Source organism: Cryptomeria japonica, chromosome 10 (genome assembly GCF_030272615.1).
Source record: "Cryptomeria japonica chromosome 10, Sugi_1.0, whole genome shotgun sequence".
Lineage (NCBI taxonomy): Eukaryota > Viridiplantae > Streptophyta > Pinopsida > Cupressales > Cupressaceae > Cryptomeria > Cryptomeria japonica.
Window position 1 is genome coordinate 67,456,769 of NC_081414.1, and position 13,228 is coordinate 67,469,996.

The window sequence follows — 13,228 nt, forward strand, 5'->3', positions numbered from 1 at the left end:
ACTATTGGCCATTCTTGTGGTTTGATGTTGTTGTTATAAGAAATTATACAACTTTAAATTATAAAAAAAAACATATGCAAACCTACAATATGTACAAACTAACGAAAGTTCAAAAAAAAGATCCAAAAACATTATAACAAATAGTCAAACTTGTTTCTTATTTTCTAAGAAAAAAATAAAAACTTGTAAAAATTCATCAAAAACTTGAAAAAAAATTGTTAAAAGACTAAAGAAAACGGTAAAATGCTTACCTTTGATGATTAAATCTCCTTTGTGCAAGCTCTCTTTGCTCCTTTGGCACTCCCCAATCAATCACCTTCGAAATAAACCAACTGCCTTTCCAAATGCCAAAATGAGAAAAAAAGAGTGAAGAGAGCAAAATGATGTTTGTATTGGGCAAAATGGTGCTTTTAGAGTCGTTTTAGGGTTTTCTTTTTCTTGCTTGCAAAAAAATGTTAAAAAATGTTTAATAATTTAACTTTTTGGCGCTTGGGAATGCCCAGGGAGTGCATTGGACGCCTCGGGTTCCCTGTGGGTATGCGGGTGCGTACCCACTAGGAATATGAGGCATCTAGGGCACTCCTTGGGCATTCACAAGTGTACCCACACTCGGACACTCCTGAAACAGGTACAAGACCCAAAAAAGGTAAAACCCAGTAACTTAGTTTGAGGGCAAGCAAATTGGGGATGGGAGGATTCTCGTGTCCCTGCCCTAGCTGAGTCAGCTCAGCAGTTTTTAAAAAGTGTTTTTCAACACTAACAAATATATATATAATGATAGTTTGGAGAACCTAGACTTCTAGGTGCCAACATTAATTTAAAAAATAACAATATATTATTTATTTGGGCCGACCAGGATTTTCTGTTTGGGCACCAACTTTAAACCAAACAAGCATAAATATGATTTAGCTGGCTGGAAGAAAGGAGGGAGAAGAAATTGATGAAATTTTGGGAATATTATCTTGATATGGTTTGCAGGACGAAAAACCCTAGTAGGCCTACAAGGTTAGGATGAAAACCCTGACCTTGTTTCATCAAATTTTCCTCTAAATCATGCCCATTTCAGTTCTGAATTTTCTTCTATTTCCAGCGCCCAGTTCACAGAGGTTTATCAGGAGTCTTCCAGCGCCAAACTACTCCATGCTCGGCATGTAATCAAATGCCCAGACCTTTAATTGCAACCTCTGAGGACAGAAAATTAAGTGGTGAATATCAAGGAAGGTGTAATCACTAGGATACAAGCTGCATCAAAGATTGGACATTTGCACCACTTCCAAGGAGGTCAGAAGGGCCTCCACTTGCAGACTGTCATTACAAACCAGCAAAATGAATTGGAATCAGATAGCCAGCGTTAAGTATAATGGCCCTCTATGTTGCTGGTTATCTGCCCTGTAAAAGTCCTCTAGATCTGTGACTCTAGACTACTTTTCTAGGCTGTTTGTACACTCGGAGACACTATTATCATACCTACTGTAAGGGTTTCACTATTATCATACCTACTGTAAGGGTTTTCATAATTCAGATCATATTATTTTATATTGAAGGTTGCTGTGTTATAATTGTGCTCACTTTGTTAAGGCAAATTATTGTAGACTTTTGAATTGTTGTGTTTGAAAATTGCAAGTGTTGGTTAATTTTCACTGGGATTTGTAGTGGTTTTAATTACAAGGGCTGGTTATCTCCCTGCACAGAGAAATCTACCTTCTCCTAGTATACTGCTGTTGTAATCGGAAGGCATTTCTGTAAAGACATTGATTTTTTTCCAGATCTGCATATGTTTGCTAACTGTAGGAAGGATTATGGACTAATTTCATTAATATGATGCTCTTGTTTGAGAACTTATTGTTACAAATCTATTAGTGCATGCTAGTCTACAGATTTATGACTATTCTTGTTTAGGGTTTGATTATCTTTAACAGATGTTAGTTAATGAGCTTGGAACTTGGAGTTTTGAAAGTAATCCTAGGGTTATTACACTTCCATAGAGTTGTTCTGCAGGTTGAAGGAACAAAAGGCAAGACTTCTTCAAGATTTGTAGGTTGAAGGAAGAGAATGTAGAAATTCCATTTTGTTTTGCAAGTATTTAGAGCCCAAAGTCTGTGCTTGTTGTTATAGGTTGCTTACAGTGTTCTTTAGCAGGTCTAGATGTATTAACAAGGGGAAACTCTGCTAGATTTTTCTCAGAATTTGTGGATGTAATTTTGTCTTGTTAGGTTTGCAACAGAGCTATAAACATGATCATTGTAATACTATATTAAATCAAATGGGTAATTAAATGAGATTTGAAGCAATTCCTATGTGTTCAAATGGTCTTGCATGGTTTATATTAAATTTTTTAAGTGTTGTTGAATCTTGCACATGTTAGGGTAGTCTTGTGTCAAAACTTTCTGGGTTGTGATAGGGTAGTTAGATGTTTCTGCAAGGTACAGGCCATCATTCATTTTAGCCCCCTCTCCTTCACTGTGTCAAGACTCAAAACTATTCATCCAACACCTAGGAACATTATTTCTGAAAGCAGCCACACAACAAACAGAAAAGGAACATTCTTGCTAACAAATCCATGCCCAGCCCACTAAGATATCATGAAAAACTGAAACAAAAGATTAGCAGCGACTCAATCTGAAACCACCCCCATTTTCTAACAGAAATGCAAACAACAAAAATATTTCTCCTTTCACCCATCTTCTTCTACAGGCTCTAAACCACTCGTAAAAAACTCACAAGAACAGAGTTGCAGAGAATGGACAATAAACACAGGCTAAATTACAATTTTTTAAACATGCTTGGAAGAAAATACACTAAAAAAAATTGGCATGCAACAACCACCTGAGTACCTACTGTCATGTCCCCTCCTTGATCGCTATATGTATCCTAAAGGAAACGATTATTATTAATAATTAATATAATAATTAAAAAACAAATGATTATTTGAGATTTATTTATTTATTAAATATTATTATTTAATTAATATTTTACTAATAATATTCTTAAAATTTATTTATCCATCCATTAAATATTATCATTTGATTAATATTTAATAGACTATGGTTCTGGAGAATTTCCTCTATCATCTTTTGGTATTACCGACTTAGGGAATTCTACAATAAATGATTCCTCACTGCCGGCAACTGGTCGAGCTATGCTAAATACCAAAACTCCTTTCGTATACGATCCCAGCTAAGAAATGTTGATGAATATATGTCTCCGTAATCAACACTATCACATGGAAGATTATTGAATCCAGGGATTATCAAACAAACATTCCATAAACTCGGTTAATGTTAAATACAGAAAGGTAGAAAAGAGCGATTATAATCATCGCACATGAAAGTATCGAGCCAAACCAAAACGACCATCGTTGTCAATACCGTATCAAAGGTTGCAACAGGAGAAGTGGACTATTTTATCGATCATACTTAATATTGCAAGAGCAACGATCTGTATTTGTAGTACATAAGATATCATATTATCACTACCCCAATTAATGATTATTTAGCGCTGAAGAAATAACAGTCAAAGAATATCCGCTAAGGCAAATGATAACATGTGTGATTAATGAATAAGTTGTAGTAATGAAGACAAAAGGTTTAATCTGCTATCCACCCAATTGCGTATACAAGTGACCAATAAGATAGTGTGCGTTGCATATATCGATCAAGGAAGATAGAAGGATCGATGAGGGTGATGACTAACTATTAGTTTATCATCGATGATTGCTGTCGTCAGAATCACACTTATAATCAAGGCCGTGCTGTGATTCATTACAGAAATGTTTTGACAAATTCATAAATAAGAAACAATAATTAAACTAGTGCGATCTGTTTGGAAGTTAACAAAGGGGACATATTATCAAGTGGTACGAATTGGTAATAAGCCATGATTATGACACATGAAAAGATGCAATTGTTAAAGGTGTGATGTATGTTAATTGCAAGTAGGCAAACTTGTATAATTTACGATCTGTATTAAATAATGATAAATCAATTAAGGAAGAGGCACGTTGTTAAGTAAGAATGCAATGTTTAAAAGACACAACCCCTCACGTCAAGTCTCTGGTATGATATTTAGGGAGGATACATTCTCATTTCAGGGGGGAATATATAATATCGGTAACCATGGAAGAGATTGAGAATTATAGTCTGTGTGCATAAAGGGGGTCTAGTTGCATCATTCTGATCGCCATCAATCAGATCAGAACAGATCAGATCTGTTATTAAATTACTGGCAGTAACATCTTCGTTCTTGGTGGTATGCATGGGATTTGCTTAATATGTATCTTAATATAATTATAATAATAATAATAAAATTACAATTATTACAATATTTTATATAAACAGCTCTGCAGTAAAATGTATACAATAATACTGTTCAAAATAAATAATAATATAATTATAGGGAATAATATAATGGCTGCAATTATTTATAAGACTGCTCTCTAGTAAAATAATATATATGTTTTAATACTAACCGAAAATAAATTAATTAATCTATATATATATATAGAAATTAGTAATTTCAATGAATGAGTAAATAGAATATTATAAATCAGATTGAGTTCAATATCAAGTACAAGGTTATGTTTCTCTGTTGGACTGTCAATGTCTTAGGAAATGTGATGTTTAAGATAGTTTGGTCTCCTAATCAATTTTGTTTCAGTCATAAGTATGTTGATATGGATGAATTAGCGTCAAAACAGGACCAAACTTAGTAGGGGGCATTACACCTACCTCCAACTACATACCCAGCAATCTAACCACCCTTGCATAACATGAGCATATTAAGATTAACACAAAACACCATAGATTATAAGGAATGTTCTCACATTAAATTAACATGACATACTGACAAAACACTTTTGGATCACAACAATCCAACATGGACTCTTTATTACCCACTTTGGTTAGACGTGATTATTATATCATTTGACATTCTTTTTCTTTCAAAGGAAATAAAAGATAAACATGTTTTTAGGCTTCATCTCTTAAACTTCGACACTTGAAGAATTAACATAAGAATCTCACAACATAGAAAATTCAAGAAAAGATAAGAATGTAGATAATTTTCATAGTTCACGATAAGAAGATAGATAGACATTCAAATTATTTCATAATTCAAGTGAGTTGTCAAGCCTAAAGCCTGTGAGATAGAGTAAACCAGTGTACAAAAATGATATCATGGAAAAGGTACCTTAGATATGTGATTTCCATCCATATCCCAATTGTTTCCACGTTTCTCTGCACGATAAAATTCGCAGCCCGCACAATGGCGTAATCTTAGTAGCTCGATCACATATGCTACAGACCGTGGGGCACAATCAGGAAGCAACTACAAAAATCATAAAAATCTGTTAATAAGAAAATAATAGTATAAAACAAAAAGAAAACATCCTATGATAGTATTCTCAAACTAATGAGATTCAAGCATAGACACTAAGCATGAAAACAATTTCCTTCAAAGAAGATAGTAACTTTCAAAAAATGCATGTCTTGAAAAAGTACAAGGGCTATTGATTTGAAACCAAAGGATAAGTAAACCTCTAGATTGAAGTAATAGAAAAATTTAAAGATGGCCTTCTGAGTATCCATGTGTTTAAAAGATCATGACTAATCAAATAAAAAAAGAGGACCCGCAACCTTTACATAGCCCTTAAGTAAACATATTTTGTTTTTGTTACTACCAAATAGGATTTGTATTTAACATCTAAGAAATGGTTGCATACAGTTTATAATCAAATTCTCAAATTAGTTGGTTTGACTCTCATTAGCAGCCATGAACCTATGCTATAGGCTATTTTATGCTACTAAACCATAATATAAGAAGGTAAATATCAAAACTAGCATTCCCACAATAACATCGATTCTTGTCAATCTTGCATTATGCTCATAAGATATCCTAAACTAAGGTGGTAAACCCAGTCAGGAATATGGTCACCATGATTTTTGTAATAAGTATAATTTGCAATGCTTGTAATTAACACAAAGGCAATTTTTTTGGGGGGAGGAAATACATGGAGTTTGGTTGCTTCAAGAAAAGCAACAAAGTTGATCACACAACCTCTTAAACCTCAATTTTATAAAATACTTCATAGTCAAATTATTTTTCAAATGGTGCAAAACAACAAAGATTTCAAGAAAAAAGATTTTTTCTCACCTTTATACGAATTTTTCCATGTTTAGTCTCCAATGCAACGTATCCCTTTAATAAAACATGACAAAGATTACCATTCAATATTGAAAAAATGTACAACAAGAATTATAAAATTCAATAATGCAACAAACAATAGGTTAGTTGAACGATTAGCTTTTACATTCAAAAAAAATTCTCTGCCCCAACCTAAATTGTACAAACAAAACCATTATCAAAGATCTTGAATGATAATACCTACAAAGGTGAGGAAAGTTAGAAATATGGCAAAGCTTATGTGGTTTCCTTTTAACCTTGTTATCATTTTAATTTTCCTTTTAACCTTGTTATCATTTTAATTTATTACTTTCATGACAACTCAAACCATAACAGTATGTGAGAAAATCCTCTATTCAAATTAGCAGCAAAAGCTCCCTGATTTAATCCACTCCAAAAAAATAAAACAGATGAACTAGATACTACTTGTGCACACCATAGAAATTACCTTCTAAAGGTTTTGCGTGTAACCTAAACATACTTGAAAACAATCTATAAGTATCATTTTGATCTTGAAGGTAGGAGTACAACACTGAAAGTACTTATCTCACCATAGAAAAATCTATTACGAGAAACAAAACACTATTCAATGGCTAAAGCAAAGGCTAATGAACTAGTATTGGCAACAGAATGGATTTGACAAAAGAAACATTCTATGAACAATACAAAACACAAAGCGAAATCAAGGACGTCAGTCCTTAAAATATACAAAGCTACTAATTAAGACTAGAGGACAAATGTTAACAAAAACTGAACATAAATATTCTTATTATCGTCATATCAAATCTCAATACAATAAACTAAGTTCAAAGCTGAATGAGAATGCTTGCAGCATAGCTAAAACAACTTTAAAGCTAAAACTAAATTCAAAGCTGAATGGGAATTCTCCTCTGTAAAAGAGGCAATAGACACTTCGATATAGATTAAACTAAGCACTTGTCTGTTTTAAAACTTACTTTTTTTCCTTTAACAGGTCGACATGTCAATGAATGGCCATAATTAATGCTTGTTGCTTTCAAATCTTCTAGCTTGGCATTGATCTTGCACTTGGGTGACTATGTCAATATGGACAAAATTCCTTTGTGGCTATGCTAACCCAAAAACACCACAAAGCCTCTCTTAAAATTGAGCATTAGCTTGCATAAGTTGTCCCTAACAAAAACACTATTTAATAATGTTAAGTGGCTGGGAACAGGAAAAAGTACAACATTTTATCTTATTATCTTAAGTTCTTAACAGCTGAGTAGTTTTCCTTTCTTGTTGCCATTTGCATATTTTTGTTATCTCAACCACTTGAATTGTCATTTCATGCTGATATTGCCATTAATAAAGGGTGATTCAACAGTCAAACTGATTGATTTTCCTCTTGGCATGCTTTTATAATCTCCCTGCACTTTCATCACACTTTTTTGATGATAATGCCACTGTAAAAGTACAATTTCTCTTGAAAGTAAACTTCCCTATTGCTTGCACTTCACTGCCATCATTGTCAGTTGGGTCACATCTTTGAAGTGGCATTTCCATGCAAAAAATGTGACCTCTTCATTATGTTTCAACTTATATTTGCTGATTGTGAATTTCCAATCACTCAGCCATCTACTTTGCCCTTCTTACCTAGCGCAATCAATGAAATAAGTGTGACATTACACTTGAACTTGCTCTCATACCTATCAATCATAACTTTTCATTCTCTCAAACACTTAAATTGCCATGTGTTTATGGCATTGGCAACATGAAAGGGTGATTTCCTTCTATGATTTGTTCATGACATTGGCAACATATGGAAAGTGATGCTTTCAAGGAGATTATTAGAAATATCTTGGAAGAAATGCTATAGATGAAGTCTTAACATGAAGTTATCATGGAAAAGGATTAAGGAACAGTTCTAGGAACAAATGTCATAACTAAACTGGACCAAATGGCCAATCTAAAGGAACAAGGCAGTAGTATGAACAAGGAAGGGAGAGGGACCAGTAGTTCAATCACAAATTAAGAAAAGATTTACGATAGAGGACAAGACAAGTGAGGGTAATACTACATGAACATAAAAAATGTAGTGGAAGCCACAATAGAGGTGGCTAGTGGATCACAACCTTTATTGATGTACGTGCTCATAAGAGTCAAAAAGATGTAAATCCAATTTGTGAACATCTTGCAATCTGAAGTGAATGAATGCCCTTTCCAAGATAAGATTATAGAAAGCTGTGACAGACCATGAAAAGCTAGATATCCTCATGTTACAAGAAACCAAGTTAACATGGCAGATCTATTGTTTAGTAAAAACGTGAGTAGATGTGTGGAGGTTGAGGGTCAAACTAGAGGATTCTTAGTCATCTAGGTCCCTTGAGATTTCAAGGATAACATGTAATATCCAAAGTCTGAGTTGTCATCTCAATTTTAAGTTAGTGATCTTCTATAAATCTTGGGATAGCAAGCTTCAAGGGGAATGCTTGGACCACTTCAAAAGAAGTAACAAAGCATCAGCAGCTAAAAGATAGCATCTAGAGGGACTCTGTCATGCCCCTGACATAAACCCTAGTTGCAGCAGTCATGAAACCTAGTCACAGATCTATGTAATTGCAGTCTTCAAAAAATCAGGTTATAGCCTTTATATAAATTAAGCGAGGACTTTCCAAAGAGTAAAAGGTAAAAATTAAATGAAAGGCCGACAGGAATAAATTATATTATCGTTGCCTTGTTAGAGGGCCAACTTAGATGAAAAGCTATTTTCCATTATTAAGGCCGACCAAAAGATTAAATTAAATAAAGCTTAATAATTAGGGCCGACCTCTCTCATAAAGACACGTCTCTTGGGCAGGGTATGAGTAGTAGATAAAATGGGAGATGATGGGAAAGAATGGGGAGAAAAAAATATTGAATAAGATAATAGCAGATAAGCAGAGGTAAATCTTCAAAGCAATTGGCAACAAGTAGCAGCAGTAATATATTAAAGGCTGCGATTACAGAAAGCTAGGGCAGCAAACCCATTATTCATGAAGCAGTGATCTCATTGAGCAGCAATTCTATTATAACAAACAGCAGTGATAATTAGTTGAAAGCAAAAAAAGAAAAAAGATCAGCATTGGCTAAAAGCAAGGAATTACAGTCTCAGCATTATCAAATTAAGACAGCAATCTATATACTGATCTGAGTATTTTGGATCTACAAAACGGATAAGCATCCAATCTAATAAGAGTTGCAGACTCAGAAGATATATTAAACAGCAGTTACATATTTATCAAATATTGTGGCTCTTAATCCATACCTCGTTTAGAAATTCTAGGGCAAATTAAGTTAAGTCCTAATAGTGGACATTTAGACTTCAATATGTTACATGAAGCTTCTAATAGACAAGAAGGGAGACTGATTTGAGGTCAAGATTTGGAGACTTTACAAAACTTTATGACAAATCTGCAACCTTAGCAAATAAAACCCTATTACAGGCATTATATATTGAGTAATCTGCATGAGGGGAAAGATTTTATTGCATAAAGGTTAAATAGATTCCTAGATTCAAAAGGATGGTTGGAGCTGAATCTTACTTTGGAATCAAAAGTTAGGCAAAAGATATTTGATCATTGGTCAGTGAGCTTGTTAATCAAAGAGGACTCCCACCTCATGTGCACCTTTTAGATTTGAGAAAAAATTGTTAGGAAATCAGGATCTAGTGGCTAGATAGTGAACTGAAGCTCAAATGGTGAACTGGACAAGAATGTTTGCTTTAGCTAAAAATCAAGGTTTCTAAATATGAAATGAAAGACTTGGAATAAAGAGATTTTCAAAATCATATTTTCCATTAAGATTCAAGTACAAGACAGAGCATGGCAATGATTTCAAGATGGCCATTCAACAGCTGTGCATTAGTGATGAGAGTAAGAACATGCTAGATGAAGTGTACCATAAAGAAAAAATTTCCTGGAGATAGAGGTCAAAAAGATGTTGGATGAATGAGGGAGATAGGAGCATTAAGTTCTTTCATAGGGCTACAACAAAATAGAAGCAGATCAGCAAGTTCCTTGAGCAAAAAATCATGATGGAAGAACCTGAAAATCCTGAATGGATCTTCAAAAAGAGGTGATTGGGTTCTTTAAGGAGTTATAAGTTATAACAAAGGAAAAGGGGGGCAAAGAGGAAACCAAATCTCCATTGCTCTACAACGTCCCTTCAATAATATCTAAGAGCCAAAATCAAGCCTTGACGTACCTAATTTCTGGAGGGAAGATCAAGAAATTGTGTTTGAAATGTAGGGGAATCCAACCCCATGGCATAATGGTTTTTTGGCTTTCTTATTTAGAGTTTGGGCTGTAATAGGTGAGGAGGGGAACTAGGGTTGTAGAGGACTCCTAGGTATCCTAGATAATTGTGTATTCTCTCAATCTTACTATAATGCTCCAGGCGTATGTGCCTTTGCTGCTTGGTTTTTGGATTTTGATCCTGAAAATTTATTACCAATGACATTTCGTATTTTCATCAAGTTTTTTCAACTATGTATTGTGGATACATATATTATAATCTGATGTTCGAACATATAGTTGTGATTCAGCTTCACTATTTTCTCTCTATGTTGATAAGATTACAGTAACTAGTTCAGAATCATGAATTTTATGAGATGCCTTATGTTTATCTATGATAGTCACAATTTGATATTATATTGATTATCGGCTTATATCATGTTGGATGTTTGTATGATATGCTCAGCTATCTTGTATTATGTGTTGCCTTAAATTTTGCTCCTTATTGAAATTTAAGCCCTAGTCTTCATTTTTGCATTCAAGGATAAGAATTCATGTTTTGATGTGTGAACGACCCCATACTTATTGTTAAAAGTCTTGATACTTAGTCGTTTTTAAGAACGTGTCAAGGTTTTGTCTTGGTTAGAAGCTCTTGTCGAAGTCTGACAAGCCTCCTCATACTAGCTCAAATCTTCGCAGTCCTCCTCTTAAGCGCTTTCGGAATATTCATCGACCTTTGTCATTTGTTTTAAAAGTCCTATCGGACCTTGACATTCTTTCCCTTAGTCTCCAAAGCTTCAACATCATTATGGTCTCAAAGTCTTCGAAGTGTTGGAGTTCCAAATGTCTTGTTGGAGTCTGATACTTGAACCTAAATACACTTCCAATATCAAGTCAAGTTTGTTTGAGCCTTAAGTCTTTATCGGCCATGTTTGCGAAGATTTGAAATGGGTGTGGGACTTTGACGCGGTTTCCTATCAGAGCCCGACCACTTAATTTGCATTAAGTTTTGGAAGGCGAAAAAGGTTAGAGTTCTTATAACTTGACCCAATGCAATGAAATATGTTGGAATTCAAGATAAGCATCAGGTCAAAAGGAAGTTATGAAAGCTCGTCGGACTCCGACACCTTACCTCGAACTAAAAAGTAAAGATGAAATGAAAAAAAAATAAGAATCGCCTCCATAGCAAAGTGACTAAGTGGAGACAAAACAAAGTTTTAAAACTTTTGTCAAAGTCCGACAGGTTATCCTAACTAGTTCAAAGCCAAAGTAATGGCACTGATTCCAAGGTACTGAACATTAATTACAAAGAGCCGAAGTAGGTAAGCAATTAATGGGACTTTAAGCGGAATTATTTGTCCCTAATTCATCATCCCAAAACCACAATTCAAGGAATTAGCTAGACATGAAGTAAGAGCTCGTGACCTGATTAACGTTCAAAATTGAAGCATACCACGTTGATGCCCACCACCACTGCCACAAAGAAGATAAGCCACCAGAGAATCATCAAGAAGCTTATCTTTCTCAGTGCTAGGGTTTTCAAATTTCAAAATCAAAGGTAGTTGAAATAAGGGAAGATTGGTGAAATTTTTCTTTCGAAGTACAATTCACAATGAAATACAAGTATTTGGGATACGAGCATTTAAACAAACCAGAGAGCTCATTCCCCGTGGTCAAGGATACTCGACTAGGGCACATCGACTTGAAAGAATTATGGGATCGTATAAAGAACCCTAATTGGCACCCAATCACACAAATTAGTGGATAGTGGATTGTTAGAGGCGGCAGCATTCCCGATGGCAATTCAATGTACAAATTTGGTAATGGAATGCATTAATAGATATGACCCTAATACTCGGGAGATTAGGACAAATGATAATAGGCTCCTCATAACCCTAGACAGAGCCACAATTCAGAGTTGTTTTTGGCTTCCAAACAAGGAGAAGTACTCGCATTGGGACTTTGCCATATCGCAAACACAATTCAATGAGAAGGGTTTCTATAGGAATTTCATTGCTAAGAATTGGTTCGTCGTGTCGAGGAGAGGGCAACCCCAATTGCCGAAAATGATTCATATGTCATACCTAAAAGGAGAAATAGCAGACATAATTATTCTATTACAGAGGTTGTGAGGAGATGATGATGCTTTTAATTTGAATGAATGGATTTTTTTCTTTGTTCAAGTCGTGTTGGTGAATCGTATTTGGATTTGGCTAGTTTAATAAGTAACCAGCTACATAGCACTAGTTTTTACCTTAACAGGTTCTTTTATATGTCATCTTACTTATTCTATGCCCTAGCCTACACACAATACTAGCATGGTATTAATCATGTAAAGCAATATGATGATAATATCCAAATTTATGACTTCTACCCAGATTTGCAGTTGCAGAAGAGCTACTCCAACTTTAGGAGAATAAACGATGTGTTTACTACGAGGTTGGTGAGAGAATTACAAGGCGAATTGGGAAAAAGAATTTCACTAGAAGTAGCTCATCTAATCACCCAGTATGGAAGCTATTTTATACCATTTCAAAGGTTTACATATCTCGGGATAGGAGGATATGACGACTTTCCTCAGAAGATTCCCAAGTATCCAGATGATAGATTTATTCTAATTGAAATGTGTAGGCAGATCTTTGAAGTCAATAAAAGGTGCTCTGAAAGGAAGAAAATTGGTATCCAATTTCCTATTAGTTTGGGTCGTTATTCTTGTAGAACACAATCAGATGCATTGAACATTGAAAGAGATGTTGTCAAGTATACTACTACTACTTATTATCATCTTTGATAGCAAATATTTTGTCAAGAATAAT

At 34.5% G+C, this 13,228-nt stretch overlaps 1 protein-coding gene across 1 annotated transcript in view; it reads right to left on the reverse strand.

Moving 5' to 3' along the window:
* LOC131033290 (uncharacterized) overlaps nt 1–13,228 on the reverse strand; it is a 77,323-nt gene that overhangs the window by 45,227 nt on the left and 18,868 nt on the right. The window contains exons 3-4 of the mRNA XM_057964472.1: nt 6,151–6,195; nt 5,188–5,325 (exon numbers count right to left, since the gene is read on the reverse strand). Coding sequence (XP_057820455.1) covers nt 5,188–5,325; nt 6,151–6,195 — 183 coding nt within the window. The remainder of the gene's footprint in view (nt 1–5,187; nt 5,326–6,150; nt 6,196–13,228) is intronic.